Source organism: Amia ocellicauda, chromosome 8 (genome assembly GCF_036373705.1).
Source record: "Amia ocellicauda isolate fAmiCal2 chromosome 8, fAmiCal2.hap1, whole genome shotgun sequence".
In the NCBI taxonomy this organism is placed as follows: domain Eukaryota; kingdom Metazoa; phylum Chordata; class Actinopteri; order Amiiformes; family Amiidae; genus Amia; species Amia ocellicauda.
Genome location: NC_089857.1, coordinates 38,293,703 through 38,321,516, shown reverse-complemented (window position 1 = coordinate 38,321,516; position 27,814 = coordinate 38,293,703). Strand labels below are relative to the sequence as shown.

General features: G+C 37.6%; 2 protein-coding genes across 4 annotated transcripts in view; both read right to left on the bottom strand.

Annotated features, from left to right (window-relative positions):
• The window catches only part of sncaip (synuclein, alpha interacting protein), a 37,534-nt gene extending 23,140 nt beyond the window's left edge, over positions 1-14,394 (bottom strand). For both annotated transcript variants that reach the window (XM_066711323.1, XM_066711324.1), the window contains exon 1: positions 14,092-14,394. The gene's annotated coding sequence lies outside the window, so the exon portion shown is untranslated. The remainder of the gene's footprint in view (positions 1-14,091) is intronic.
• Positions 14,395-19,408: 5,014 nt separating this feature from the next.
• On the bottom strand, positions 19,409-25,185 carry LOC136754991 (zinc finger protein 474-like). Of its 2 annotated transcripts, none has more exons than XM_066711322.1 (4): positions 25,103-25,185; positions 22,907-24,213; positions 20,873-21,053; positions 19,409-20,277 (listed from the first exon to the last, which is right to left on the bottom strand). In XM_066711322.1, the coding sequence occupies exons 2-4, from the start codon at positions 23,936-23,938 to the stop codon at positions 20,132-20,134; spliced, it is 1,359 nt and encodes a 452-aa protein (XP_066567419.1). In that variant the 5' UTR covers positions 23,939-24,213; positions 25,103-25,185; the 3' UTR covers positions 19,409-20,131. The 2 variants fall into 2 exon arrangements, 1 of the variants encoding a protein (XP_066567419.1); XR_010817615.1 differs by having other exon boundaries at positions 20,188-20,277; positions 20,873-21,003.
• Between the last annotated feature and the right edge of the window lie 2,629 nt (positions 25,186-27,814).

The window sequence follows — 27,814 nt, the reverse complement described above, 5'->3', positions numbered from 1 at the left end:
GAATGTTTTCCCTTTCACCTAATCTCCTTACCCTGCATAATGCTTTTAGCTGAGTGGCACAGTTGTTTCAGTGTCAAACTGGGGCTGTTCTAATATTATTCCAGAATTCCCTAAAGCCCAAATACCTGATTCTGTTAAGGTAGTTAGTTACCCCTTTTTTTTGTATATGGTCACCACCTTGACATTTTTACGTTACAAGTCAGATGTGCAAGTGTTTCCCATTATTATTTAGGTCTTCTTCACTCCAGCTCCCATAAGCAACCTCAGATAAGAAATAGGCCTACATAGCTGAACCACCACGTGTTGCACATTTTCAGCTGGATTGGTCACAAGCTGCAAAGACTTGAAAAGCAGCCAAAAATGGACGACTTGCAAAAACAGATTTACATGACTGTACATTTTCTGTAAGTAACTGAGATTGAAATTATGTTTAATTGAGTCATTAATCTATGGCTTGTTATCTTAATGAATGTATTATTTAAACTTTCTGATTGCCTGACTGTATTGCTGACATTTAATTTCTTTCTCTGCCATGCCCTCATGTGAAATTACTCATCGAACAGCACTTGTGTGACAAGGCATGCCCTGAACTGAAAGCTTTTGGGATGAAGGTAAAACTACAAAGATCAAATTAATGCACAAGCGAAGAACTAAATGCAATATAGAGCAGCTTTATACAGCCCTATTTTCTTTTGATATTCATTTTCTTTTAATATAAATTATAGATCAATAGATTTATTGAAAGCCATCTGCTTTGCATTTTCTTTTCATCTTCAATACAAAAAAAAAAAACAGGTGCTACCTGCATAACAGAATTATGTCTGAATTGACTATTATTAATAATAATAATAATAATAATAATAATAATAATAATAATAAAATAAAATAAAAAATTTGACACTATAATAAAAGGTCAACAGAATGAACAGAAAACATGCAAATGTAGACTAGGTCTGACAAAAGGCTATGAGTCAGGGTTTGGGAATTATTAAAGAAAAAACTTAAAGCATATATTTCAGTATTATTACAACTTACTAAACATTATACAACATAAACAAACCAACATTTTAGTATAAAATACTCCCCAAACAAGTGAAATGCATTACTTGAAAGGTCAAACCAATATATCAGTATAACCAAGTTTAACTTTAGTTTGCAAAGAGTTTGTCTGGTAAAATAATATAAAGAGTGTACTGCTCTGAGCTGGCTAGTATTTCAGACCAATAAGGAGAGGCAAGGACATCGCCCTGCTAAGTAGGGGTAAGCCACTTGGTCAGCTGTAAAGATAAAGATTGACTTACTGTAAGAATATATTAATATAGAGCAGATCTATTAATGATATGCCTGGCAGAAGCTTCTCTATAAAATCTAAAATGTGACTGTACTGTTGTGTTTTTGTATTTTTCTTGTGCCCTGTACCTGTCAGAACCAGTCTCCATAGCATAATAGTATACATAATCTTTTGGCATTGGTTGTCTGTCTGAATGTGGTTAGAAAATGTACAAAGTAGTTAAAATGTAACAATAAATTATTGCACATTTTGAAAAATGCAATAATTTATTCAACTAAAGAATTTTACCTCACACAAAAACAGTAAGATGTCAGTATTGTGTTTTTTAATAATTAAACTGATATGATATGTATGTAGGTCTAGAAATATGTTCTGACATGATTCTGGTATAAATCCTAAAAACAAAACACACAGTGCTCTTCATTTTCAGGTTTTATTTATCTGAATTACAGTACTGAAATAACAAATACCCCCCCAAAAAGACACATTCAGAAAATAATTAATGATAAACATTGTCTGCCTTAAACACTTGTTTTGAGCTACAGTGTATTATAAAAATCTCAGTTTTTCTTCCATGTATTCTGCCTCCCTGATACCTTGTGCTAAGTATAGCATATCTTCCCAGGTCTTTGCAATCCTGAAGTCTCCCTGAGAGAATCCACTCAAATATGAGCACAACCTGTTACTAGGATCCTTCAAAGAAATAAAGCATTTCCAGAATTACACTGCAAAACACCGGAGATGCCTGCTTACTCACAAAACACAGGCGATCACTGCTTTGAGTTAACTCTTCACCTTTATGGTTAAAACAAATAATCCATATTGTCAATTCATATTCACATTGTACAGTTGCTGTCATGCTATCATACATGCCCAACAGAAGCTTCATTTGAGTATTTATACAGCTGCATCCCACTTTCTCAACACCCTGTTCACTCAGCATACGGGGAGGTTAGAATCATGGCTGGCAGTGACTTTGTCAGTTTTGGGTTTGAAAAGCATGATGGCATCAGACTTACCCTGACTTTGTAGCTCATAGCAATGAGAATGAAAGGGCTAAGAGCTGAATAGACAGAAGACAGTACAGCAAGTAACAGTGGGAAAAAGGAATAAGCAACCAATTGGTCTAGGAACTGCAGCAAAGTGTGATGGGAAATCCACAAAGCACACACAAGAAACATCAGAGGAAAGACCAGTTTGGACGCCATGAAAACTTCTCTCTCAGATTTGTCTTCGCCGATCCAGATGTCTCCATATGTCGCAACACGATATCCTCTCAGAAGCACCGTTATCCGAAAGCCAACGAGAAGCAACACCATCAGTGGCAAGACGTCAACAAATGTTAAAATAATCCTTCCGTATATGAGCTCCACAACAGGGTTAGTGTACTTGACTTGACAAGCAGTGGGAGCCCAGTCTCTACCATCAGTTTTGTTCTGTAAACATTGCCCTTTTTCTACATACAGTAAGAGAGGGTAACTTACTCCGATTGCAATGGCCCATAGCACCAACATCCCAATGCAAAGGATCGTGCGCCTGTCCGCAGTGGGTGTTGAAGTTAAAGGATGAACCACCCGATTCAGCCTGACACTGTAGAACAAAGCCACGTAGAGTGTGAACCAAATGGCGAGCATGTTGGTGAGGGTAGAGGTAAACTGGATGATTTTGCAACCAGTAGAACTGAATATCACCACGTCTGCGAGTGCGGAAACAACATTCAGCAAGTTCACAACCAAGATCCGGATCAAGTGGACGGAGGCAATGTTCAGGAGCAGCATGCATGAGGTTCTGTGTCGCTGGGTTACGCATCTGTATGCACCAAGAAAGAGTACTATGTTGCCAACCAAGCCAACAGAACCCAGGACAAGGTAAGCAAGCCAGTCAGCATCTTTGGAAGTGATCAGCTTTCTATTACAATCGGTCATCTCTTCTCCAAAATGTATACGCGTCTTCTTTATGACTAGAGACTGAGAAGCAAGCTCCTATCCCTAACGCAAAATGAATAAACACTCCACTGACTAACTTGTTTTGCAGAACGGTAAGAACACCTGAGCAGTAAACACAATTAAAAACCCTCCTGCTTCAGTGAACACTATGACTATGGAGAAGGTTTAATACTGTGCAATCCCCAGAGTCACATAACAAAAGCACAACATTAAATTCAATTTTATTATGTAGAAGCACATAGAAGGCTTTTATAGATGCCTAGTAGAATGAAAAAAGGGGGGGTTCTTCAGTGTATGATATTTGCAATTTTTGGAAAGTGTAATTCTACAGGGAAGGATAAAAGTATGGTTGATTTCCATATGAAGGAAATAATTTCTCAGAGGACGATGAGAGTGACATAGCTGCAAGCTTTACAAGACTTCAGTGAAGTAATTAAAGGCACGATTCTCCTGTTTCAGTATTATGATACCAAAAAGCCTGGGTCTGTCAAAGCGTTGTATTGAGAAGGGATTACCAATTATGATCGAGCTTGTGGCTCAGGATGTCAATACAGGCACTGCTTACACAAGCCAAACCCATGCAATTTATTAATGACCTTTTCCTTTAGGCTACCATTTTCTAAATCCCAAAAACATGAGTCACAAACACAAAATATCAGAACAGCAAAAAATTGTTTTATAAAAAAAAAAGATAAAGAAAATAGTATGTTTGAAATATTACCTCATACAGACCTCAAGAAAAAATGTATATTATTTGAATTCCTGTCTAGCCTACAAAAGAGAAAATAATGAGTACTAATACCCTCACACTAATTGCTAAATCTGCATAAACCTGATGACACCCATTCAGAGGAAAATGATTACTGGAATTTGACAAAGCTTTCTAGTTTAGGATTAGGCGTATTACTGATCCGAGTATACCGTCAATACATTAAGTATTTTTGTGGTTGTCTCAAGGGCTAATTTCAGTCAATTCAGTATCATTCCTAAATCACATTTTTATGTTAATCACATTTTCATTAGCCAACGTGTATGAAACGCGTAAATGGATCAGATTTTACAACAGATTTAATTGACCACTTCATAAATGACGCATAATGGGCTAATTTTAGTTTCATATTCCAGCTCTGAGTAAATTGGTTCAATATCATGCTATATTTAGATTTTCTGTTTGGTTAGGAACCACAAAATAATAGGTATCATGGAAAGGAGGATGTAATTAAATGTGAAAGGTCAAGAAAGAACATTTTACAAAGAATTCTATACCGCTAGATCTGTTTTTTTATTACTCTATGTTTTTCTTTTCTTATAAAATTGGCTTCAGTTGAAAGTGGACCCTTACATTTTCTGCAATCTAAAAATAGCATCACCCAAAGAGACCACAGAGCTAAGTCATAAAGCAGACATCCCTCTTATAGCTCCAGCTTTGGAGTATTTATATATATATTATATAAAAAGCTGCAATATAAACTATACAATTGTGTAAATTGGTTTAGCATTCTTTTTCATTATAATAATAAAAAAAAAAATTGCATGCAATAAGTTACAGGTTCATCACCTTAAATATTTTTGTCAAGCAAAGACAACTTAATTGAATTCCTGAATAAGTTAAATAAGTTAGTCTTAAATAATAACCTTGTCTTGAATGTCATGAGATACTCTTCCAGAAGAATCTGAGCAACTCTTTCATTATTTTGTGATAACAATTATGTCAAATGCTTTGCTGCCTATTTTACATTGAATACTTTCATCATGCAGTCCCAACGGTTCCCTTTAAAGGCTTAGCTCAGTTGCAGTTCTCCCTATTTAATTCCACTTTCAAAAGAAGAGATGCAGCTAATGAATTAAGGTGCAAATCCCCTTAAAGAATTAGCATCTCTAGAGAGCCATTCTTAATATGCACGCGGCTCCTGTAAGCGGAGGGAATTAACCCTTTCGTTACACTCTGGGCATTTATGAATTATACTGATGACACTGTGAAATACATAGTTCCCAAACATATCATGTATAATAACAAGATTGTGTTATATTTTACTAGGAGCTGAAGTAGCTTAATTTCTCTGACACATTGCCAGGTTTCCTTCAAGGTACGGTTGTCTCACTCTATACAACCCACATCCCATTAATGCCAACCCCTATCGTTGCCCATTTCGAGGCCTGTCCCAGACTTCAAGGCCTGTAGTAAACTAATAAATACTATAAAGATAAACAGTGAGAGAAGAATCTTCCACACAAATTACTTGACACGAGTAGAAAAATGACTAGCAAGACCCCAATACAATGAATACAAGTTTGCACTGTTACATATTTTTTTAATCATGTTGATTTCACTCTAAATGAGTAATTCAATGTTGGAATACATGAACACAATACTGTAGCAATTGTAAGTTCTACCCATGACTAATGCTGACAAACCAAAACATTCCCAGGGACACAGCGAATGATAAGTGAGTGGGTACATTTTGGCTATCCATGTGCTCTGGGTCATTGCAAATGATATATCATTACACACAATATGACATGATTGTCAGACCTAATACAAATATTGTGTTGTTTATTCACAGGACTTTAATTCTTAGCAGAGTTAAAGTACTGCTGCACAGAGAACAGAAACCCACACTACAGAAATATTGATTGCTTGACTTTGTGAAAGCAATCAGGAGACTTTTTTTTTTTGTTTGAAGATGTATACACATTCTGTGGTGTTACAAATTAGTTTGGTACTTTTTGTGATTCAAACTTCTTTGAACTCATAATTGTTCTTGAAGTCAGATATATATGGATTTAGTCATCACCTATATTGTCTACTTTATAAGAATGTTCTTCTGTTCTTTGATGCAAAAGTGCAAGATGTTTGTCATCTCTGTCAAGAATAAAATGATTCTACTTGAACATTGTGGGCCACCTGAATCAGTGGAGATTCAAAAGGCATTTTCAATGTCATAAACACAAGAATTAATGTTCCCCTGTTCTCATAAGTATCAACCTACACATTAAAAAATGTAACACGGCTTGTTTTTGTTACAAACTTTAAACAAAGTGAATCACAGCCACTATTATTTAAACACTCACACATCCCTGTAATGGCATTCCTGGTCTAATGAAGGCACAGTTAGCTTGTGAAAAATGAGTACCAGACATGAAATCCTAAGTCCTTATCAGCGACTAACTCATGGTGACCTGCAAGTGACCTTAGACAAGTAAATAAATCAACCTTCACGCTCTTTGAGTACTTAAATCCTGACTGTGGTAGCACTGAGTGTAATCTACAGTAGTTCCCACTAAACTGAGAGGCACTTACATGCTTGGGAACACCGTGACAGCAGTAATGATCAACAGTTTGACAATGCGCATTCACAGAGTGTAATTAAATGTAGGGAAATACTAATGTTCTAGTAGTAAGGCTTCTGTTCAGGTATGAAACTGGCTACTTCGTTTTCCTCTCTGTAAAACCCTAAAACCTCAAACATCTGGGAACCATCAACTATAAACTTGAGCTATGATGTTAAGTTAAGATCCACCCCCCATCAATGTTGGGCTTTACAGGCGGAAAACAGTAACACAACTTTTTCTTTCCTTCTTGCCACGGTGCATCGCAGAGTGAATTTCCACACATTGTGAGAATTTTGAGAGGTGCGCACGATGTACGTGTTCATAGTTTGTGCAGCTGCTGGGTGACTGGCAAAGAAAAGGACTGTGATTGCGTGTTATTGTTCCATTAATCACAATTAGGCACATTTACCAGCAAGAAAGATTAATAACTTAATCCTTTAGGTTTAAAGGGGGTGCGGGTAGTGTGCTGCTATGTCGAGGTTAAAGCGTAAAATAGCAGGATGTGCTGCAATTGAACTGCCACACATCTGACCTTGCCATTAAATTCATCATCTGCCTCATTTCATGATTAGGACGCTGTAGCAGATGTGCATGACATATTGCAATCCTGCACTGTATTATTTTAATTTCATATGATCTTACACTAGCAGTTTGTAAAACTGAATGCCTGCTAAAACAATCTTGAAGAACTTCGATACGCTACACTGGTATTCCAATTCTACAGTGCATTATGGGAGTATAACGGTATATTCTTTACAGTCTATCCTGGGTATGCACTTCTCCTTATTTGTTGCTTCAGCTGTTGCTATTGTGAGGTCTTGTCACCCACATAAAATAAGACAAAATCTTAGTTAATCTTATCCTGGTTAAGTCTGTTTCAACAAATAAATAGACACCACCAAAAGTAGTTCATGTTGTAAGTGTCCAACTTATTGTATCCCCCCTCTCATTTTAGGTCTGTTATTTGGGGTAAAAGCCATAGTTTAATAACAAAGTATATTTTTGTTTACACACCGGCTTGCACATCGTTTATTCAGTGCAAGATGAATTTCTGGCAAAATTTGTTCTGGCAAAAAAACAACCAGTGTAGTGTGATTTACTGACCACATGCAAGCTTCAGAAAACAAAATTAGTGTTTGTTAAAATTACTGTTTACTGAAAAATAGGCTGGTGAACAGGGTTTGGCAGGAAAAAAAAACTTGGCTTCCAGGGGAAATTCTTAGTTATCCACAGCAGAGGAGTAAGCAAAAAAATGTTAAGAAGCTGGCTTCACATTAAAGCAAAACATATACAATTATACGCTAAATACTACATTCTGGTCCTCACGTAAACACTGGTGTCACCATTACATAGGCATGGTAGACAACTGTCTTGTTTGAATGCATCTGAAAGAAAGTGATAGCACAGGAATCACTTATACAACAGTAATTCACAGTGCTGCATGAGTTAATGTTTGTATATTTCTAAAAGAGCATTTCAGAGATATGAAAGTGTTCCTCTTCTAGTGCCCAACCAGAAGCATACTATATGTAAACTACATACCCTTTGATTTATTCTATATGTTCACAGTATGATGCAGTAGCTATTACCCTTGAAAACAAAATGTGTAACATCTTTTTATTCAAATGGAGATTGTTAACTCATTAGTGGCATTATATCTTAATGTTTCTTTTATCTGCACTTCAAAAACGAAACTGCAATTACTCAGTGCCAAGTCCCACATCAAAGGATCTTTACATAAAATACTAAAATAATGAACGGCAACCAAAACTATTGCCAGTGACTATGGATGGGAATATTGAAAAGTCCGTTTACATTACAAATTAATATAGTACAAGTACAACATTATACCTTGACTGAACATATAGATAATGCAACCCTGACTGAAGCATTAGCTTGACTTCCACTTTTTCATAGACCACCAACAGCACATCCAGAGAAAGACATCTATACAGAAATAAAGGTTCTGCAAGGCTTTTACATTTGAGGATCATAGTTTAGTTTAGAAAGGAAGCCTCACAATGGACACACAATCAGAAGTAACATCAACGATATTTGATCTTCCTTCCAAAAGGGAAACTGGCACAGAATTATACAGACAGGCTTATTTGAGAAGTAATTAGCCGTACACTAGTGATTGTTAAAGGCCAGATACATTTAATCTGATCATCACCAACACATTTTCAACCGGACTATCCAAATATAAAAGACTCTGGAGGGATATTATTTTGCTCCATGTTGTCCATCAGGGGATGAATGTAGCAGAGGGCAACTGTAAGCATTTAGAATATGTGCTAATGAAGAGATAATTTTACAAAGCCGACTGATTAGGCATAATTGGCATTCCTGTGACTGTAAACAGGATTGAACTGGAATGTTTTTTTTTTTTTTAATTACTGAAAAATAGTATAGTTTATATATAAAACATAATATATATGAGCATTCTGGACTCATGGAAGCTGCTTAGGCGAGAAGCACCCTACACTCATTTTCATTCCATTGTAATATGTACAAACCATATTGTGATGTTCACAGAATGTGTGTTACTCTAAATAATCTGCAAATTCAAATACTAACGCATGTCCTCACAGTAACCCTTAGTGACTCACTGCCTTGAATTTTAATCTGCTAAAATGAGAGTCTGAAATACCTAACATTTATACAACATTAAAGGTCAGTTTACAGAGCCTTGCGGTTGAAAGTTTTCAAAATGAAGACTTGGGTAAAATTATACTGATGATATGTGGGTTGAATGAAAGTACATTTGTAAAAAGCATTAGAGAAACACAAGAAATCCAGACATGCATGTCGAAACTATTAATATTCCTTTGAAAAAATACATCTTCGTGCTCAACTCTCATCTTGTTTCCTTTATCAGCTCTTTCCCCCGTCAACAACCAAAAAATAAACCCTGGCGAGAACCCCAAGTGACATGACAAGAATGAAGTGGGCAATAATCAGTTACTGTAAATAAAGCCTCCTTAAGAGTTATCATTACACAGTGTTTTGCTTCATTATTATCTGCAGACAGAAAAGCAGCTTCTTCTGCCAGGAGCCAGCGTGTTGTACACTGGACGAGATTGTTTTAACCGTGCCCGTCTTAAAACCATTTCGGTTCACCTCAGATACTTCTGCATAAACTCACAATTCTGTACAACGTTCGACATGATGTAAATGTGAGAACAGAAGTGCTTCCAGCCCTTTGCTCAAAGGTAATTTGAGAGGGCTTTTTAGCTATTTCCTAGCAACCGGAACAAACACAGCAGCATTTTCTGTCCCGACAGGGAGCATCTGTGCCAGGGTTTAGTATACAAAAGGGAAAGCCATCACATATTGCCTCTGTAGGTAAGACTCATTCCAACACTGGACAGTGCTTCAGAGTGTCTACAGGGAGTCAATTTGTCAACTTCTACTGTAAAAAAAATGAACTGCAGCCGGTGTAAATTTCTCTTTCAAACAACGGCAGTGAGAGCAACAAAGGGATTTCCATTTACATTGGCCAATGCATGCAAGTCAAAATCCACTGGAACCAAGCAAACCCAAAAATACTACAATAAAAGAAACTGCCATGAAAAACCAAATAAGTTCTAAAGAGCTGTTTATTTCTTATTCTATACTGTGCTCTGCCATTCCCAACCGCGGAACACGCAAAGTACACTATGACACACTGATTACTTAGCGTCAAGCTTAGTATTTCAATGCCAAATAAGAGCAGCTCCCCGTGTCTCAGGCTTAAAGAAACAGGTTTCTTTAAACCACATTTCAAAATGCAAACTATAAAAGATATTCTCGTGTCTATGAAGTGGCTATTCCAGTGGCAGGGTTGTCTGCCTGCTGGCTCTGTGCTTCCCTAAAGCAGGCCGTCACTACTGGCTTGTCTGGCCAACGGTTTTTGAGTCTGGATAATACTCTTTCACTGTGCCATTGGACTATGTTGCGTTGTAACTGGTTCCTGCGGTTGTGTCATGTCATGTTTATCCAACTGCACATATTTTATCCTTCGTTTACCTGCATAAATGATGTACTGGAAGACTCTGCATGACAATACAATTTCCTTTCACAACTACCATGCCAATTTTCATTTGAATAAAATGTTTTCCTTTCCACTCCCAATCCATGCATGTTACAATAGCTAAAAGCTTTGGGTAATTCATACTTTTTTTGTCCTTAATAGATGGATTGTGGAACTTAGTAGACTTCATGAAGATCTTGCCATCAAATGGAAATAATGTGGAAGATATTCCTCCTGCATTCTCACCGCTATGCAACTCAGATTGAGCCAGACGATTTCCTGTGTACAGTTGCCATGGCAGATTTTCACCCCGAGACAAAGCAGGCCAGAACACCATGAACCCTCAGCAGGCAAAGTACGGCACTCTCAGACTTGGAAACTAATCTTTAGTTTCCACTTCACTTCAAACTGTTTATTACAGCTATAGTTCCTTAAAACAAAAGATATATAAACATATTCACATGATGGTTTCCTATAAACTACTGTAAAAATGAGCCAACCTTAAACATCCTTCTATTGTGTTCTTACTTAGTTTCATATGAAGTTGTGTTAAATGTAGTACTGAATGTAGCCACACATACGCCAGACAAGACGGTGGTCGAGACACTGCCAGAACCACGGGGTAGATCACATCTGTTTAAGCAACCTAGAAAAACAAAAGTTGCGCAACCTCCAGCCGCACAAAACTTTCTGAACTAACACCAACAGTGCGTTTTGAACGTTTGTTTGCAGGGTAATTGATATTTAAAGCAAATTAAACAGCGCAGTTTGGATTATAATAACAAGCCATCATATTTCAAAAGCTTGCATGTGTAACCGGGTTCACCACATTGAGAAGCCTGTAACGTTGGCATTACTCCCCTGGACGGAGTGAATAAACCCATATGTGGGCCGACCTGTTGGCACAGATGCAGACGACATTCACAAACCAGAAGATTTTCGTAATTGGGACTTGAAATTTACAGAAGACGACTTACAGAGTATACAGGGAATCTGATTGGAGAAACTAACCTCGCATTGCTTCTGTGCAGCTACTAAAAGGTGCAAGAATGCTTTTTTTTTCTTAGCTGAAAAACAATGTGTGTGGTAAACGTGTAGCGGAATTAGACTGTGGTCTTTTGAGATTCAGTTCAAAATTATGGCAGAGAAAAACACAACATGCTTGCCTTGAACCCTATAAACAATGGCATATCAAACACTTTTCCCCTTAACACAATATTACTTGCACATTCAGAAAACAACCATAGCTCTGCAAAGAATGCACGCATTTCCTGTGGAAACTGTAAGTTTGCCAACATTGTGTGCTTTACCGTAAAACATTGCATATTACAAAGGACAAAGATACTTATTTTTAATTCACCACCTGCAGATGAGATCACCATTATTATGTGGTTAAATATAGACTTCTACTCTATTACATGCAAAATGATTCATTTGAACAGTCAGTGCCCAATGAAAAAGGCTCAACTCACATTAATTACAGAAATTTGTTATTTAAAAGGTGTGGAGCTTTAATACATCCCATCTGCCAGTGAAAAGCAATACAGTGAATGGAAATCCAATACAGAGGAACGGCACCAAAATAAAACTCATCAGAGGTTGTCAGAGTTCGGATTTGGCAAGGAGAACGATAATTAAGCCAATTTAATTAAATACACATTAAATCTAGATTTATAATCCTGCCACAAATGTTGTTACTCCATGCAAAAAGTTACATTCCAAACTATGTACAAAATGCATTTAAATCTCTCCTTCAAATGCAATAGTCACTTGATTCAGCGGTTCAATGCATCTAGTCATCCACAAAACCCTGAGCTAGGCCCTGCCACTCTCCCAGTATTAAAACCCTGCAGTCATGGGTCCTATTAAGTTGAGACTCTTTAATACTTCTGTAAGCCTCATTACAAAGATGGTGTAGCTGTCCCCAATTTACTGATTTTACTGCTTCCCTGCTTCTGTCCCACTCAAATATGCGCATTACCAGTTGTCAGCTTACCAACACCATATTTTAACTGTTCTAATTAGAAAGAAATGTTTTCGATTATGAAAAGGGGCTTTTGAAAAAGGATCAAGGGTTCACGGCCGAGAACGATGGAAGTTTTTGCTGTGTCTGGTTATGACACCCTAAGTGCCTTCACTCGCTCACGCAGGCCAGCAAGCTGTCGGTGGTGCCATATTTCTTCAATAACTTTAAACGCCCATTCATAAAACATCCTGTAAGGAAATCAACATGTAGCATCAACAGTGTCACAGAGTCGTCAGTTACTTTAATGCCTTTTAAATTTACTGCATATTTATTATATTTTACCTGTTTCTAAATGGCAGGCTATCTTATAAATTGAAAATGTTTGGAAGTAATAACTTTAATGATAGTAGCAGCTTTTAAATACCTACTTATATATATATATATATATATATATATATATATATATATATATATATATATATATATATATATATATATTCATTTTCAGTTGGGAGTGTTTAATTGAGTGGTATTTATTTAAGAAAGTGCTGCCATTCATAACAGTTGAAGTATGGTGCACTTAGGGCTGTTAAAACTTCTCATGTTATTAACTCTGTTATTGTGACATCCTGCCACTGTTAAGTAGCCAATATATGACAAACTCCAGCTTGATTGTAATATTTGGTCATATTGTTTCCAATTGTTTAGATCCTCTGGTCTGTGATGCTGGAGCCCCATCTGTTACCTCCATTGTGTTTAAACGTCTTATTGATTTTTCCAATGTGCCAACCTGCCTGTCACATAGAAAGCACATAGACTGTGCAAAAGCTTACTCTTGTATTATCTCTAGGAACCTTGCTAACAGTTTAACCCAATTTCCCATTGAAATCATCTGGATCTAAGCCAAGCTCCTAACTGAATAATGCAACTATCCTTCATTATTAAACGGATGCTATTTTAATGCATTTTAACTGTGTCACAACATCGCATGCATGTGAATCCCTGCTCACAGCACACAAAGCACCCATGCCACGGACACAGCTTTATCCTCAAACATACATGAACAAATCATTTCAAATTAAAAAAACAACAGAACTTCGCAAGTGAAGGATAACAATGACACGCAGACATACATGTCTTTGTTATCAGTCCATTCCCGATTCTCCATTTGGTTTACTGAACATCATTACTTTGTATCCGAGCCCTGGAGCCCCACCGACTGAGCCTTCAGACATGACGGAGGGGTTTCTCCCAGTCAAACTCATCCATGTCCGGGAAAACAAGGCATAAATACAGCCATACATAAAAACAGGGGGTAGGGCGGTGTTTCTCCCTGTGCAAGACTGTCAGAGCTCAGCTGCATACCTCCACACCGAAACTTGAAGAAGAAGAAGAAAAAAGGAAAATAACACGTACCATTTCACACACACATACCATCTTAAACTACTCGACACCAGAAACCCACTGCAAAGAAAAAGACAGCCCACTAGCGACTGCTGGCGAAATGGTCTATGTCTCGGTGATGCCTGATCAATGGTCTCACCCTTTGTGTGCCGCGGCTCTTGGCTGGCCGTCCTGCCCCCGGTGTCCTGCTCGGTGTCGGTAGCAATGAGGAGCACAATCCCGGCGCCGGGGCTGCAGCTGTGATCTCACTTTCAGCTGCGCTCCGTTTCCCTCTTCATACCGGAAACCGGGCTCTGGGAGACCCCGATGTGGGCTCATCAAGCAAATGCGCTTTCCTCCGTGCCTGTGGGGTTACAGTCCGCCCCGATGGCTTGCGATGGAGATGCCGCTGCTCGCCTCTCTCAGTGATACCGAACTGTCGACGTCATGCAATCGTAATCTCCATTTGCTGGGGAATATAGGCTCCATGTTTCCAATTACTAATGTGTGATCAGCTGCAGGACTTGCTAATTGCATGTGGGCACCTCTGCTGTGTGTTGTCTAATGTAAAATAGGTTCCTGTTCCATAAGAAGAATGTGAATTTGAATGTCCTACACTTACAAAAATAAATGACTCAGTATCTTGTATTTGTTTTACTTATAACAATTGAAACATGTTACCTCAACTTGCTATTATTTACTTTTCATTAGTGCACATTGACTTTTTTATCGGCTAACAATTAAAATGACTGGAGTGCATTCTTATTATATGAAATAATAAGTATTTTCTTAGTTTACTGAACATAAGTAACGGATTTATTTATATTAGACTTTACTTTACCAAATATTGTACATTACTAAGGATTACTTGTAGAATGGACACATTTGTTTTACTAGTATTCAGTCATTTTATTTATACATTTAAGAACAAACAAGTATTATTATAATTTGTGTGTGTAGTTCTGATCAAGGACTTTCTGTATTTTAAAAGTATGGAAATGAAACATGATCATGTGTGTCTTAAGAAATGGATTGACGTAATTGTATCATGTATTCCTGTATATGAGTTCAACAGAGAATAACGTCATACTGGATCAATTAGATTACCTGGCCAAATTGCACTAAGGATTACAACATAAATATCTCTTCATCTGCAGTATATAACACACATGCTGCTAACTAAGGCTTATGTTTAACAGTAAGGATTACCCTGAAACAGTTGTGTAGAGGAGTTATTTTGACACTACAAAGGGAGAGTTGATTGTACCAATGGGAAATGTATAATTGGTCTGAAATTGGATATGGTCAAACACTTCCCAGAAAAAACAGCCAGAACCTTTAAATACACGAGGACCTCTCTGTATTGATGTGGTTGAAAGTATTCACACCCTGAAGCAAGGTTATTTGGTGATTCACAGGATACTTCCCCATTTTTCCCAGCTTTTTCAAAGGTCTCAGTGCCACCGTGGCTGTGCAATCATCTGTGATCACTGGCTTGTGGACAGCTGCCCTGAGTGTACATCCTCTACGTTAGGGGATATGGGTAGGGGATGCAATCATGGTAGTTCATCTGCTGAATGATGTCTTTTTGGAGATGCCTTGTCTTAATCACAAATTGCACTGTTTGCTGTGACCAATGAGTCTTAATCTGTGGCCTGCATGATCTGTGTTCCCCTCTAATATAACATTATGGTTTCCACTCTGGAAACCATAATGTTTCTGCCATGTTACAGACGGCTATACATGTGATATGGCAAACAGCTACCTTTCTGCATTCAAAATAGTCACTTAAAATCTTTTATGAAAAGCCAGTGTTCCACAAACACAATGCAGATACAGATTTATATACTTTTATCTTATGTTAACCTAAATAGTACAATTAATTTCACTTCATTCCACAGTTAATAATGGATGTAATTACAGGAGAAAGGGGCAAGTAAGTTTAACAGGTCAGTCCTATAAATATGTGATATTATATGGCTTAGGAATACACTATCCATTTCAGGACAACCCCTGCCTTATTATAATGACTAAACTGCGTTGAATTGATTTATGAATGAAAGGGATGGGGGGGGGGGGGGTGTTAGCCTGAATGGTGTCTTATTTAACTCAACTGAGTTATATCAAATAATTATTTGCCTGATCTGTTCCAATTTGGCCAATTTTGGCCAATAGGTATAAAAATAAAAAGAGCATTACAATGCATTCAGGTAAAAATAAGAACAAGTACATTACTCTGCATATTCTTACCTATATGTTGAATTGCTTAATCAACGAATAACATATCTTTAAACCTTCTGAGACTTGGAGCAAAAGAAGGATGTTGAAGCAACATGAATAAAATCCACCACAACAAGCTCCACTGAAATGAATAACAGACACAGTAGCAATCATAATAGATGCCAAATAATCATTACAGTACTTTGAGAAATGTTGTATTGTTTGGCTGAAAAAAAAAAAATCATCATGGTGGCTTTTTGGCAGTGATACTGCATGTCTTGATCACTAATTGTATGTATTGCGCTGCAGTAACTTAGTGATGCTGTGCATATGTTTTTAGTATATGCAAACTGAAACACTCGTTGGGATTTTTTGACATTTATGGAGAGGTTTTCTCATGACAGCAGGATGTGGTGTCAGCAATAACACCACTTGCATAATAATGTGAGTAAACATCTGTGATCCCAATATTATATTACTTTCAATCATCCAGATCAATGCTGTTTTTAGACACGTTGTTCTTGAAAAGATCTTACATCTTTAAAACTTTCAAGAACATGTAACATGTGTTGTGTATAATGCGACCAGAGTGAAAATAAATGAAATATCCCTGAATATTAAAAGTATAAGGTAATATTACAACAATAATTTGAGAATTATACATCCGCTGTCATGGCCGATATCCTGCCATGCTCGTGCTAACTTTTGTTCTCGTGTGTGTCCACAGCTGGGCGCTCATGATGAAGGGCCCATCCACGCTGATCAGTCGCCACATCGATCATTGTGTGTTATTTGAACCACAGAGCTCTGGATTTAGACCGTACAGACAATAGGATGTGTAGGCCAACTGCCTTGAAAGGTCAGATCAGTTTTCTAATCTGTTCAACATTTTGAAGCTAAACACATTGTTAGTTTACATTCAGGGCTCCCTGCTATGTCATGTGAACGATTTTGAGATGCTACAGAAGTTAAACCCCAACACTGTCAGACAAAAAACAGAACTTTATATCTGTTTTGATATAAAAAGGGTGACTTTAATTACCTTATGCTGTGAAAGAACCAAACATGTTTCTGTAGCCTTTTTTCAGATATTAATGACATTCATTTTGATGATAATTCTATCATTTTTTAATTAAGGACAAGTTGTATTTTTTCTTATTCTATTTTAAAAACACAAACTTTATTATGTGCCAGTGTAGTGGCACTCAGCTTTAAGAACTACCAAACAGATATTTTATCTTCCCATCTGTCAAGAATGTCAAACTGAGTTGAGAGGAAGTTCACTTTCATCAGTCGGCACAATCTCATAGAGAAGCAAAGAGATGTCCATGTGCAAACCACTGACCAGGTGTGAATTCAGTTTCCAATATCTCAGTACCACCATTAATTTCAATGATGTGAAATAAGAAGCAAGCAAGACAAGAAGTCCTTTGCTCATGTGTACATTGCTGAAAATTGATAGTAGATGTGGAAAACTACATTACATACAAAATGACAAAAAAAAAACATTTACTAAAACCACACTTACACAAAGCAATTACAAATAGATGTAATTGTTTTTTAATTAATCTTTCACGTCATTCAGCAATTTTGCAGTGAGGTTAGAACTGTTAGTATATCGTTCATGTACTTCACGCATTAACCACAAGGATCTACACTCACCTAAAGGATTATTAGGAACACCTGTTCAATTTCTCATTAATGCAATTATCTAACCAACCAATCACATGGCAGTTGCTTCAATGCATTTAGGGGTGTGGTCCTGGTCAAGACAATCTCCTGAACTCCAAACTGAATGTCTGAATGGGAAAGAAAGGTGATTTAAGCAATTTTGAGCGTGGCATGGTTGTTGGTGCCAGACGGGCCGGTCTGAGTATTTCACAATCTGCTCAGTTACTGGGATGTTCACGCACAACCATTTCGAGGGTTTACAAAGAATGGTGTGAAAAGGGAAAAACATCCAGTATGCGGCAGTCCTGTGGGCGAAAATGCCTTGTTGATGCTAGAGGTCAGAGGAGAATGGGCCGACTGATTCAAGCTGATAGAAGAGCAACTTTGACTGAAATAACCACTCGTTACAACCGAGGTATGCAGCAAAGCATTTGTGAAGCCACAACACGTACAACCTTGAGGCGGATGGGCTACAACAGCAGAAGACCCCACCGGGTACCACTCATCTACACTACAAATAGGAAAAAGAGGCTACAATTTGCACAAGCTCACCAAAATTGGACAGTTGAAGACTGGAAAAATGTTGCCTGGTCTGATGAGTCTCGATTTCTGTTGAGACATTCAGATGGTAGAGTCAGAATTTGGCGTAAACAGATTGAGAACATGGATCCATCATGCCTTGTTACCACTGTGCAGGCTGGTGGTGGTGGTGTAATGGTGTGGGGGATGTTTTCTTGGCACACTTTAGGCCCCTTAGTGCCAATTGGGCATCGTTTAAATGCCACGGCCTACCTGAGCATTGTTTCTGACCATGTCCATCCCTTTATGACCACCATGTACCCATCCTCTGATGGCTAATTCCAGCAGGATAATGCACCATGTCACAAAGGTCGAATCATTTCAAATTGGTTTCTTGAACATGACAATGAGTTCACTGTACTAAACTGGCCCCCACAGTCACCAGATCTCAACCCAATAGAGCATCTTTGGGATGTGGTGGAACGGGAGCTTCGTGCCCTGGATGTGCATCCCACAAATCTCCATCAACTGCAAGATGCTATCCTATCAATATGGGCCAACATTTCTAAAGAATGCTTTCAGCACCTTGTTGAATCAATGCCACGTAGAATTAAGGCAGTTCTGAAGGTGAAAGGGGGTCAAACACAGTATTAGTATGGTGTTCCTAATAATCCTTTAGGTGAGTGTATGTCTAACTCTGTTATGGTGCCATCTGCTGGTTCATAGAAAGCTTTCTGACTAATGTCTGTGAAAAGCATGTCACATAGACAAGTACAGCAAATTGCAATAGTTCAAATTTGGCCCTTTGTGTTTTCAAATACATATATTATGAAAAAATATATATAAATTCTGAATGTGGTTTTCTGTCCATAGCCATCATGGTTGTGTTGTTGTTTTTAGTTAAATCCTGTAGGAAGCGCTGTAATTTACACTACATTGGGACTTTCCTTATGTGTGATGCGTATCCACAATTTCAATTTTATAATATCTCAATTCCAACCCAAACTATTAATATTTAAATCAAGAGGATTAATGTTTCAGTCTACATACACATACATGACAAAAAGTGAAAATCAAATAATTTAATTCAGTTTTTTTTTCCTGAGTTCTCTAAAAAATACAATCATATTGTCAAAAAGATTATTTTGAAATGAGGTCTTTAAATCTCATTAAGCTACTTCTTTGCAGACTCCTCACTGTGCTATATTATTCCACATTCACACTCACATTAATCACAACACATCTTCTGCTCTAAAAATATGAATGCGTAGTCATTATATTGACCGTCTTCATTCAGGTTTTAAATGAATAATCAGAGGTTAATGCATAATAACATCTTGATTAATTTGATGATCAAATAATTGAAAACAATATGCAGTGCTCAAAAGTTGAAATGATCATATGTAGGTAAAATAACATTAATATTGCAGGAACTGATAATACTATTGAATATACGTTTGAGATTTTATCATAAAACACAATATACTTAATTATTGCAATAATGTGTTTTAAATTATTTCTGAATGCTATAATGATAAACAAATATTATTCATCAACCTACTTCTTATTGAAACCTCCAACCAATTTGTTCTACATTCTCAAAAAGATCAAGTAAAAAATCTCTTTAATGCTGTTTAATAATTGCTCAAGCTGCACAATCCCTGCTGCAGTACACATTTCAGATTAAAACAAAAGAATAATACGCTGTGAGGTTGATGTTTTCCAGACGTGTCCTTGCATCCATTTTCCATAATCGTTGCTTGCCGTCAGGTTCATGAGAAGCTGCCACTTTACTTGGGAGGTTTGCAGGATCGCTGGTGGACCGTCAGCCTGTCTGGCAGGAAAGTCCGCCCGCAGAAATCACAGGGTACCAGCTGGGCTTGGGCGCTTTGCCAGGCCGCCTCATTCAGTGCCTGAAGATCATAGGAGCCTGTAGCTACAACAGCGAACACAGCAGTGTTATTTCTCATCTACAGTTAAGGATGTGGTGTTTAAATCACATTTTTGACAATTATTTTTGAACTGAAGCCCTTTGGCTACATGATTTAAAATGTGCTGTGTGTATTATTCCCAAACTAGGTTAACTATGTTGTAAACAGTTTTTACTGTATATAGGCTTGCTTTAGCTTACAAATCATAATACTTCAACTCAAGACATTTTTACGTAGCCATTTTTTAGATATTGTTTCCAGGGCCGACATATTGAATTCTTCTTGGTTAGCAAGGGATTAAACTGTGCAGACAAGACTTTAAGATTAAATATCACTCAGCTAGTCTCAAAATCAGTTCCCCTACAAGATGTACAGATTTTTCTTTTCAGCAGCTGCAAGGACACGTGGTATTATTGAACTGCATTTCAATTACATTTGGTTTTAACTCAAACGAGTTGTGAGGTCTGACTTCTCCACTCAGCTGGGAAGGTTTTGTGTTTTGTTTTCTCTTTATTGGAAGGAAAGCAAGAATGAAAGAAATCTAAATGTGCATGTAATTTCAAATAGGAAAAATCTGAATAACAACAGCTGTATACTCACATCCTAGCACCCTTATTTCCGGCTTCCTGGGCTCTGGTCTCTGAAGCTGTTTTGGCAACTGGCTATTTCCCATGTGCCACTTTTTCAGACACTGTGGCTCGTGGATACTGATTGATTTGGATCCAAATTCTCTGCCACAAATGTAGCAAACAACTGTCACAGGCCGCCTCACTACTGCTGACTGATTAGAAACCAAACAAAATGTTAAGTAATAAATATGAAACAAACAAAATGTGCAGGTCTAGTATTCATTTTGGGTCCACAATCCCCTTTTATATGTATATCTTTTTGTTTTCTCAGAACATACGCACACCATAGATGAATCAAAATTAAAAGAAGAACATTCAAACATATGTTCTCAACAACTGAAAAAAATACCATATCTCTTTAGAAATATTCTGAAATCTGTCTGAAAAATTGATCATCAAACCTCAACAGAAGAGGTACAGCTAGTCATGCTGTATTCCAGAAGTTTAAAAGAGAACTTCTATTTAAGTCTGCAGCTCCCTCTAGTGTTGAAAGTGAATTATAAGATAAAAAGCTAATTAATGATTTAATTAGACATATGCAATTTGTCTTCTACTGGCAAAACAAAGCAGAAGGATATGGTTTGGGAGGTTTTGTCATTCACTTCAATGGCTTTATGGACTGATCTAGGAAAATTAAATTATTGTATAGGGACCTAAGAAATAGGTTATATTAATTTATTTCCATTTTCAAATGTATTTATTTATTTTATTTGTATAATTTAAGTAAGTTTCTATAAGAGATTGCAACTATTATACAGTTATTCCTAAAGTGAAATGCTTAGTTATAATAAAATAAAAGTCATTAATAACAGGAACAGCTATAGTACATTATTATTATTACTACTATTACAATTATGATGATGATTATTGTTATTATTATAATAATAATTATTATTATTACTACTACTCCTTAAATGTAATGATTGCTTATTGTAAAATGTATTTACTTCTACATAATCACAATTTAAAAGCAACATAGTTGGTTCTCTGTTTTTGATTTCCCTACACTTTCTGTGGCTTGCTTTCGAATGTCATCTCACAGCTTGCTTCACAGATGTGACAAAGGAGGCCTGAAGATTAATTAGTTAAATTCTCCCTGCCTCCCTTGGCACAAAGCAAATCGAATGACCCTTTGAGCCCCAGAGGGCAGAGCTCAACAAGGCCACACTATCCTAGCTTTACTGCCCGTTCAGTCTCGGCCTCTTTGCTGAAAAACAGACTTTCCATTCCTCTTAGGAGAGTTGTGTCCCTTTAATCCTCCATAAAAACCACAAGCTGTACAGGCCTAAAGGCATGACAATCTGGGTAACTCATCAGACGAAGATGTATGCTCCTTTCAGGCTATCACTGAAACCTATCATGATACATAGTTTGTATTTCTTGTGTGCTCAAAAATAAATAAAAGCAAATCCGCCTAAATGTTTTTCAATCAGAATTTAACTGACAGTTTAGATAAAGGACTGTTCCTGAATTCAGGACGGGACGATAAACCATTTAACTGACCGAACATACCAGTCTCGTGCTCCAAAAATAACAAAAATGTACATTAACACAATATATGTAAATACTAATAAAATATTTACCATACCAGCCACTGAATAAAATGACCTATCTGCAATAGGTTGCAGAACACCATGTTTAAAAAAAAATTGTTGACCGAGCCTGCCTGATTCCTTTTCGACCTTTCAGACATTTCAGTAAGATACGTAGAACCTTATAATGATCAGTCTGTGGTAACAGCAAAGAATGAACACTTGAAATAATCCTCGCGGCAATTAAGAAATCCAGGAAAGTTTTAAAATTTCACCATAGAAATTGCTTCTAGGATTCTAATTCTAGCTCTTGAACACCATTACTGACAACACATAGAAAAGTATAGATCTGGATCAAGCCAAAATCTAAATGGGTAATATAGGTTATGTTCTTTAAAAAAAATTAAAACAGCTAATTAAATAACAATGTAACCTAAACAAACAAACAAACAAACAAATACATAAATAACCACCTTGCCAGCTGGTTTAGAGGAGGTCCCACTATCTTGTTTCTTGACGGCATCCACATTACTCTGACTGGTGACACCTTTCTTGAGGGAGACTGTCTTCACACTGGGCCCAGCAGATTTACAGCTCCTCTGGTGGACAGCGAGCGGCTCAGGTGCGAAGGTGCGGCCGCAGTTAGCGCAGGGCAGGAGCTGGCCCTTGAAGCTTTCATAAGCAGCCTCATTGTGTTCTGCCCTCGTGGCCCCTCCTGCTTTAATCACTGCTGGCTTTTGAGGGGCCGGCCGGCGAAGCTCCTTAGGAAGTGCATCATTCTCAATCTTCCACTTCTCAAGACATTGGGGCTCGTGGATGGGGAGGGATTTGGTCCCGAATTCTCTCCCACAGATGTAGCAAACCAAAGTGCGAGGTTTCGAGGGGGCTTTCGGTGTGGCGCTCGAAATGCTTTTGGAGACGCTTCCCTGGGAGACATCAACATTCTGAGACTGTCCAGACCTTGAACTTTTAACAGCCTGGAAAGTTTGGGAGTGTGAAGCCTCCCTGCTATTCGGTTTCGGTTTACAGCTTCTTTGATGAACAGGGAGACGATCTGGCAGAAATCTGCGCCCACAGGTTTCACAGGGGAGAAGCTGAGCTTGTGAACTTTGCCACGCTGCTTCATTCACAGCATTAATATCATATGAACCACCAACAGACAGAGCTTCAGGTTTCTGAGGTGTTGGTCGCCTTTGATTCTTTGGCAATTTTTCATTTTCAATGTGCCATTTTTCTAAGCATTTTGGCTCATGGATGTCAATTGATTTAGAGCCAAATTCCCTCCCACACAAATAGCAGACTCTAAATCCTGGTCTCTTTGGGGGTATCACTGGCCGGTTAAAACCGTTTTGCGACATAGTGGATTGACTTGTTTTTTTCGATAATACTGTAGTAGTAGGTCTTACAGGTCGCTTTTGAATGACTACATTTGCTCCATGTGCAATCTGTCCTAATTGTAAATTATATTCATTTAATTCATGTGACTGTTTATGTGGAAAAGTCATGTAATGTATGCCACTGGTTGAAAATAAATCTCCTGTTACAGAAAATGATTTTTCCAAATGTTTTCCTAGCTCAAAACACTCTCCTCTGTTGAAAAGTTACTTAAACTGCACATTTCAGTTTGTCTTGCGTTTAAGGTCTGCTGTGCCTGGAATGTTTTGGGGGCAAATTTTTCAGTTTCGTGTTGGAAGCAGGAGGGAGGATGACAAGGAAGGACCGATGGCTCCAGTATGGCTTTGTATTGTTCTGTTCAAAACTGGAAACGTCTGTGTGGAATCTGAGAAACACTTGTGTATTAGTGTCAGATACACTGCTGATGAAATGAAATTCACACAAGCACATGCACACAATCTCCATTTTAATTCTATAAGATAAATTGGCTATATTCTTTGAATCTATGTCTAAATTAAACTTGAAACAGAAAACGCAGGTTAGACCTTTTTAAATGAATATATTATTTTATTCTCGTAATAGAAAACATAATCCTCCCTGGTATTTCATTTGTGTGAGTTATATTGCAGTTTGGAAAGTGAGGGACATTCAGTCAGACTCTGTGCCAGTAGGTGGCATAAGAGCCATGCCTGTGCAGGTCAGCACACCTGTTTCAGCCTGCAAACCCTCTTCAATTCATATCAAATGCAAATATTGACTTTCATGACTTTCTGACTGGCTCTCTTCTGTACATGGACACAAGGAAATAGATACTTCTGGATGATGAAGATTGTTTTTCTACTACTTCACTGCTCAACTGCTACAACTTTTACTCATCTTACAAATCTTACACAACCAGACCTTATATATTTTAAACCCTGGGATTCTCTTTTTTACACATTGAATGAATGCAGAACAGAATCTGCTCCTAAAAAGCTTAAGTTATAATAATACTAGGGACGAAAGTAGTTTATAATGGACTTTCATGTAAAACTATGATATAATTAAAAATGTGATAGCATATATCAACAAACATGCAAAAAACGCTTTCAAAAACGGATAATAGTACATCATTATGCGCTATTTGCATGTGTTACTAAATAATAAGTGACAAAGGATGCGGTTTACATGGGTTTAATAGTATGACTATATGACACACAGTGTAGAGGTTTAAGTTTGTAAGATGTAAGCTATAGATATCTGAAAAAATAAATCAAAATAAATGCGATGCTTACCTGTCAATATTAAACAAACACAGATGAGATGGTTAAGCAGAGAAAACACATGTAAAGAAATCCTGGCAACTTCAGTCATCTTTCAGGTGTAAAAGTCTCCTAGCAACGGTCAACACACTGACGTAGCACAGACACACAATCTGATTGGCCACAGTCACAGTTACTTTATCACAATTTGGCACAACCTGTCTCTAGAACAGCTCAGGCATTTTAATATGGCACTTCTGTAGCAGTTATGATTGAAAGTTTCCTCTTGTTTATTCAATGTTAAACTAAAGTTAAAGTTAAGTTAAACTAAACACCTTTAAATAACCGTAATATTGTGTAATGACAGCTCTGTCAGCCACACGTCAAATGGACTGAAAATGACAGTTTATGATAAGCGCATGTGACGTAGGTCTGACGTAATCAAAGATATTAATCCTTACGTCATGTGAGAGACAAGAGATGGAGTTCGATCTTACGCTCAATATTAGAAGTCAGAAGAAGAATATGAATCATTTGTGTGACAGACTTGTGTTACCACCTTTTCCACATGAAACTTGTGGATAAATATGATTTGTTAAGGGAAATATTTAATTTAAAATATGTATCTAGTCTGCTGACCCATTGACTTGTTACACTGTTTTTCACTTTGTTCGGATACAAATATATTGCCTTTGGACAAAAAACTAACTTCCTGTTTATCTTCCAAAACTATTTACTTTCCCTCAGTGATTTTATTTCAGTTGCATGAATGTTTTCGCAGGACAAGTACAGACGTAAACAAGCCTAAATGATCCCGAAATAATTTACAGCGTGTATTATTTTTAGTATCTGAGAGCGGGAAGGAAACTCCCTTAAATTAAATACAATATATTTTTGAAACATTCATAATTTACCATACCTACAGTATTCATTACTGCTGTGCCCAGCGTCATAGTTAATGATGTGTTCCTCTGATCTTTCCAAAGATATTGTACCTTTTAAAAATACACCTTATGCTGAAACAAATGCAATACAAAATCTGGTAAAGAGATGTTTTTCTCTTTTACTAGGAAGAAATGGAGAACCTATGAATGTAGGAATTATTGTTTTGTCATTGTCTAATTTAATTATAGAACAATAATATGCAAATATCAAAACAATAACATGTAACACACCATCCAAAATAAATAAAATCACCCATTTCAGAACACAGTGCAACACACAAAAAGCAGCATTTTTATCTGCCGATTCATTCTCTCAGTCAAGCATATCAGGGACCTCTCCAGATTTGACTGAAAGTCTAAGGTATTTTTACTAGGTCTCTGGGACATTGGGCATGAATTGAACTGTCTGGTGGAGAACCATTCTGTAACCATGCAGTGAATCTGACCAACTGTGGAATGACTACAGGAGAGGGTTGTCCGAAATTATCTTGAAATCCACTTACAAGATGTTTAGTTGCTTCACCAAAAGAACATTAACATACTATAATTTACAATTTGAGATCTGTGGCTCATACAAACAAGATAGGGCCTCATATCCTTTTAAACTGAATGTGGGGTCAGGTGATGAACACTCAACATGTGTTCATGGTTTCCTTTATCCCTTGGAAATTATAGTCAAATCTGCCTGGTTCAAGATGTTCATCTATCAAAGCAAAATGTGGACCAACAACTGCTGCAAACAATGGACTGCTATAAAGAAAGTGTTGTCCTTTAGGTTAGAGAAGTTTCATTTAAGCCCTTATTAAACACACAGGGGATAATATGGTACCATTGTGTAATGCCTTTCCATATGCCATTAGACATACACTCACCTAAAGGATTATTAGGAACACCATACTAATACTGTGTTTGACCCCCTTTCGCCTTCAGAACTGCCTTAATTCTACGTGGCATTGATTCAACAAGGTGCTGAAAGCATTCTTTAGAAATGTTGGCCCATATTGATAGGATAGCATCTTGCAGTTGATGGAGATTTGTGGGATGCACATCCAGGGCACGAAGCTCCCGTTCCACCACATCCCAAAGATGCTCTATTGGGTTGAGATCTGGTGACTGTGGGGGCCAGTTTAGTACAGTGAACTCATTGTCATGTTCAAGAAACCAATTTGAAATGATTCGACCTTTGTGACATGGTGCATTATCCTGCTGGAAGTAGCCATCAGAGGATGGGTACATGGTGGTCATAAAGGGATGGACATGGTCAGAAACAATGCTCAGGTAGGCCGTGGCATTTAAACGATGCCCAATTGGCACTAAGTGTGCCAAGAAAACATCCCCCACACCATTACACCACCACCACCAGCCTGCACAGTGGTAACAAGGCATGATGGATCCATGTTCTCATTCTGTTTACGCCAAATTCTGACTCTACCATCTGAATGTCTCAACAGAAATCGAGACTCATCAGACCAGGCAACATTTTTCCAGTCTTCAACTGTCCAATTTTGGTGAGCTTGTGCAAATTGTAGCCTCTTTTTCCTATTTGTAGTGGAGATGAGTGGTACCCGGTGGGGTCTTCTGCTGTTGTAGCCCATCCGCCTCAAGGTTGTACGTGTTGTGGCTTCACAAATGCTTTGCTGTATACCTCGGTTGTAACGAGTGGTTATTTCAGTCAAAGTTGCTCTTCTATCAGCTTGAATCAGTCGGCCCATTGTCCTCTGACCTCTAGCATCAACAAGGCATTTTCGCCCACAGGACTGCCGCATACTGGATGTTTTTCCCTTTTCACACCATTCTTTGT

Excerpts from the sequence above, each read along its gene's own strand:
- LOC136754991 (XM_066711322.1), bottom strand. The coding sequence starts at position 23,938 with ATGACTTTTCCACATAAACAGTCACATGAATTAAATGAATATAATTTA. Across the intron at positions 21,054-22,906 it reads CCTCTAAACCAGCTGGCAAG|TCAGCAGTAGTGAGGCGGCC; the intron begins GTGGTTATTTAT and ends GTTTCTAATCAG. Across the intron at positions 20,278-20,872 it reads GGAAATAAGGGTGCTAGGAT|CTACAGGCTCCTATGATCTT; the intron begins GTGAGTATACAG and ends TCGCTGTTGTAG.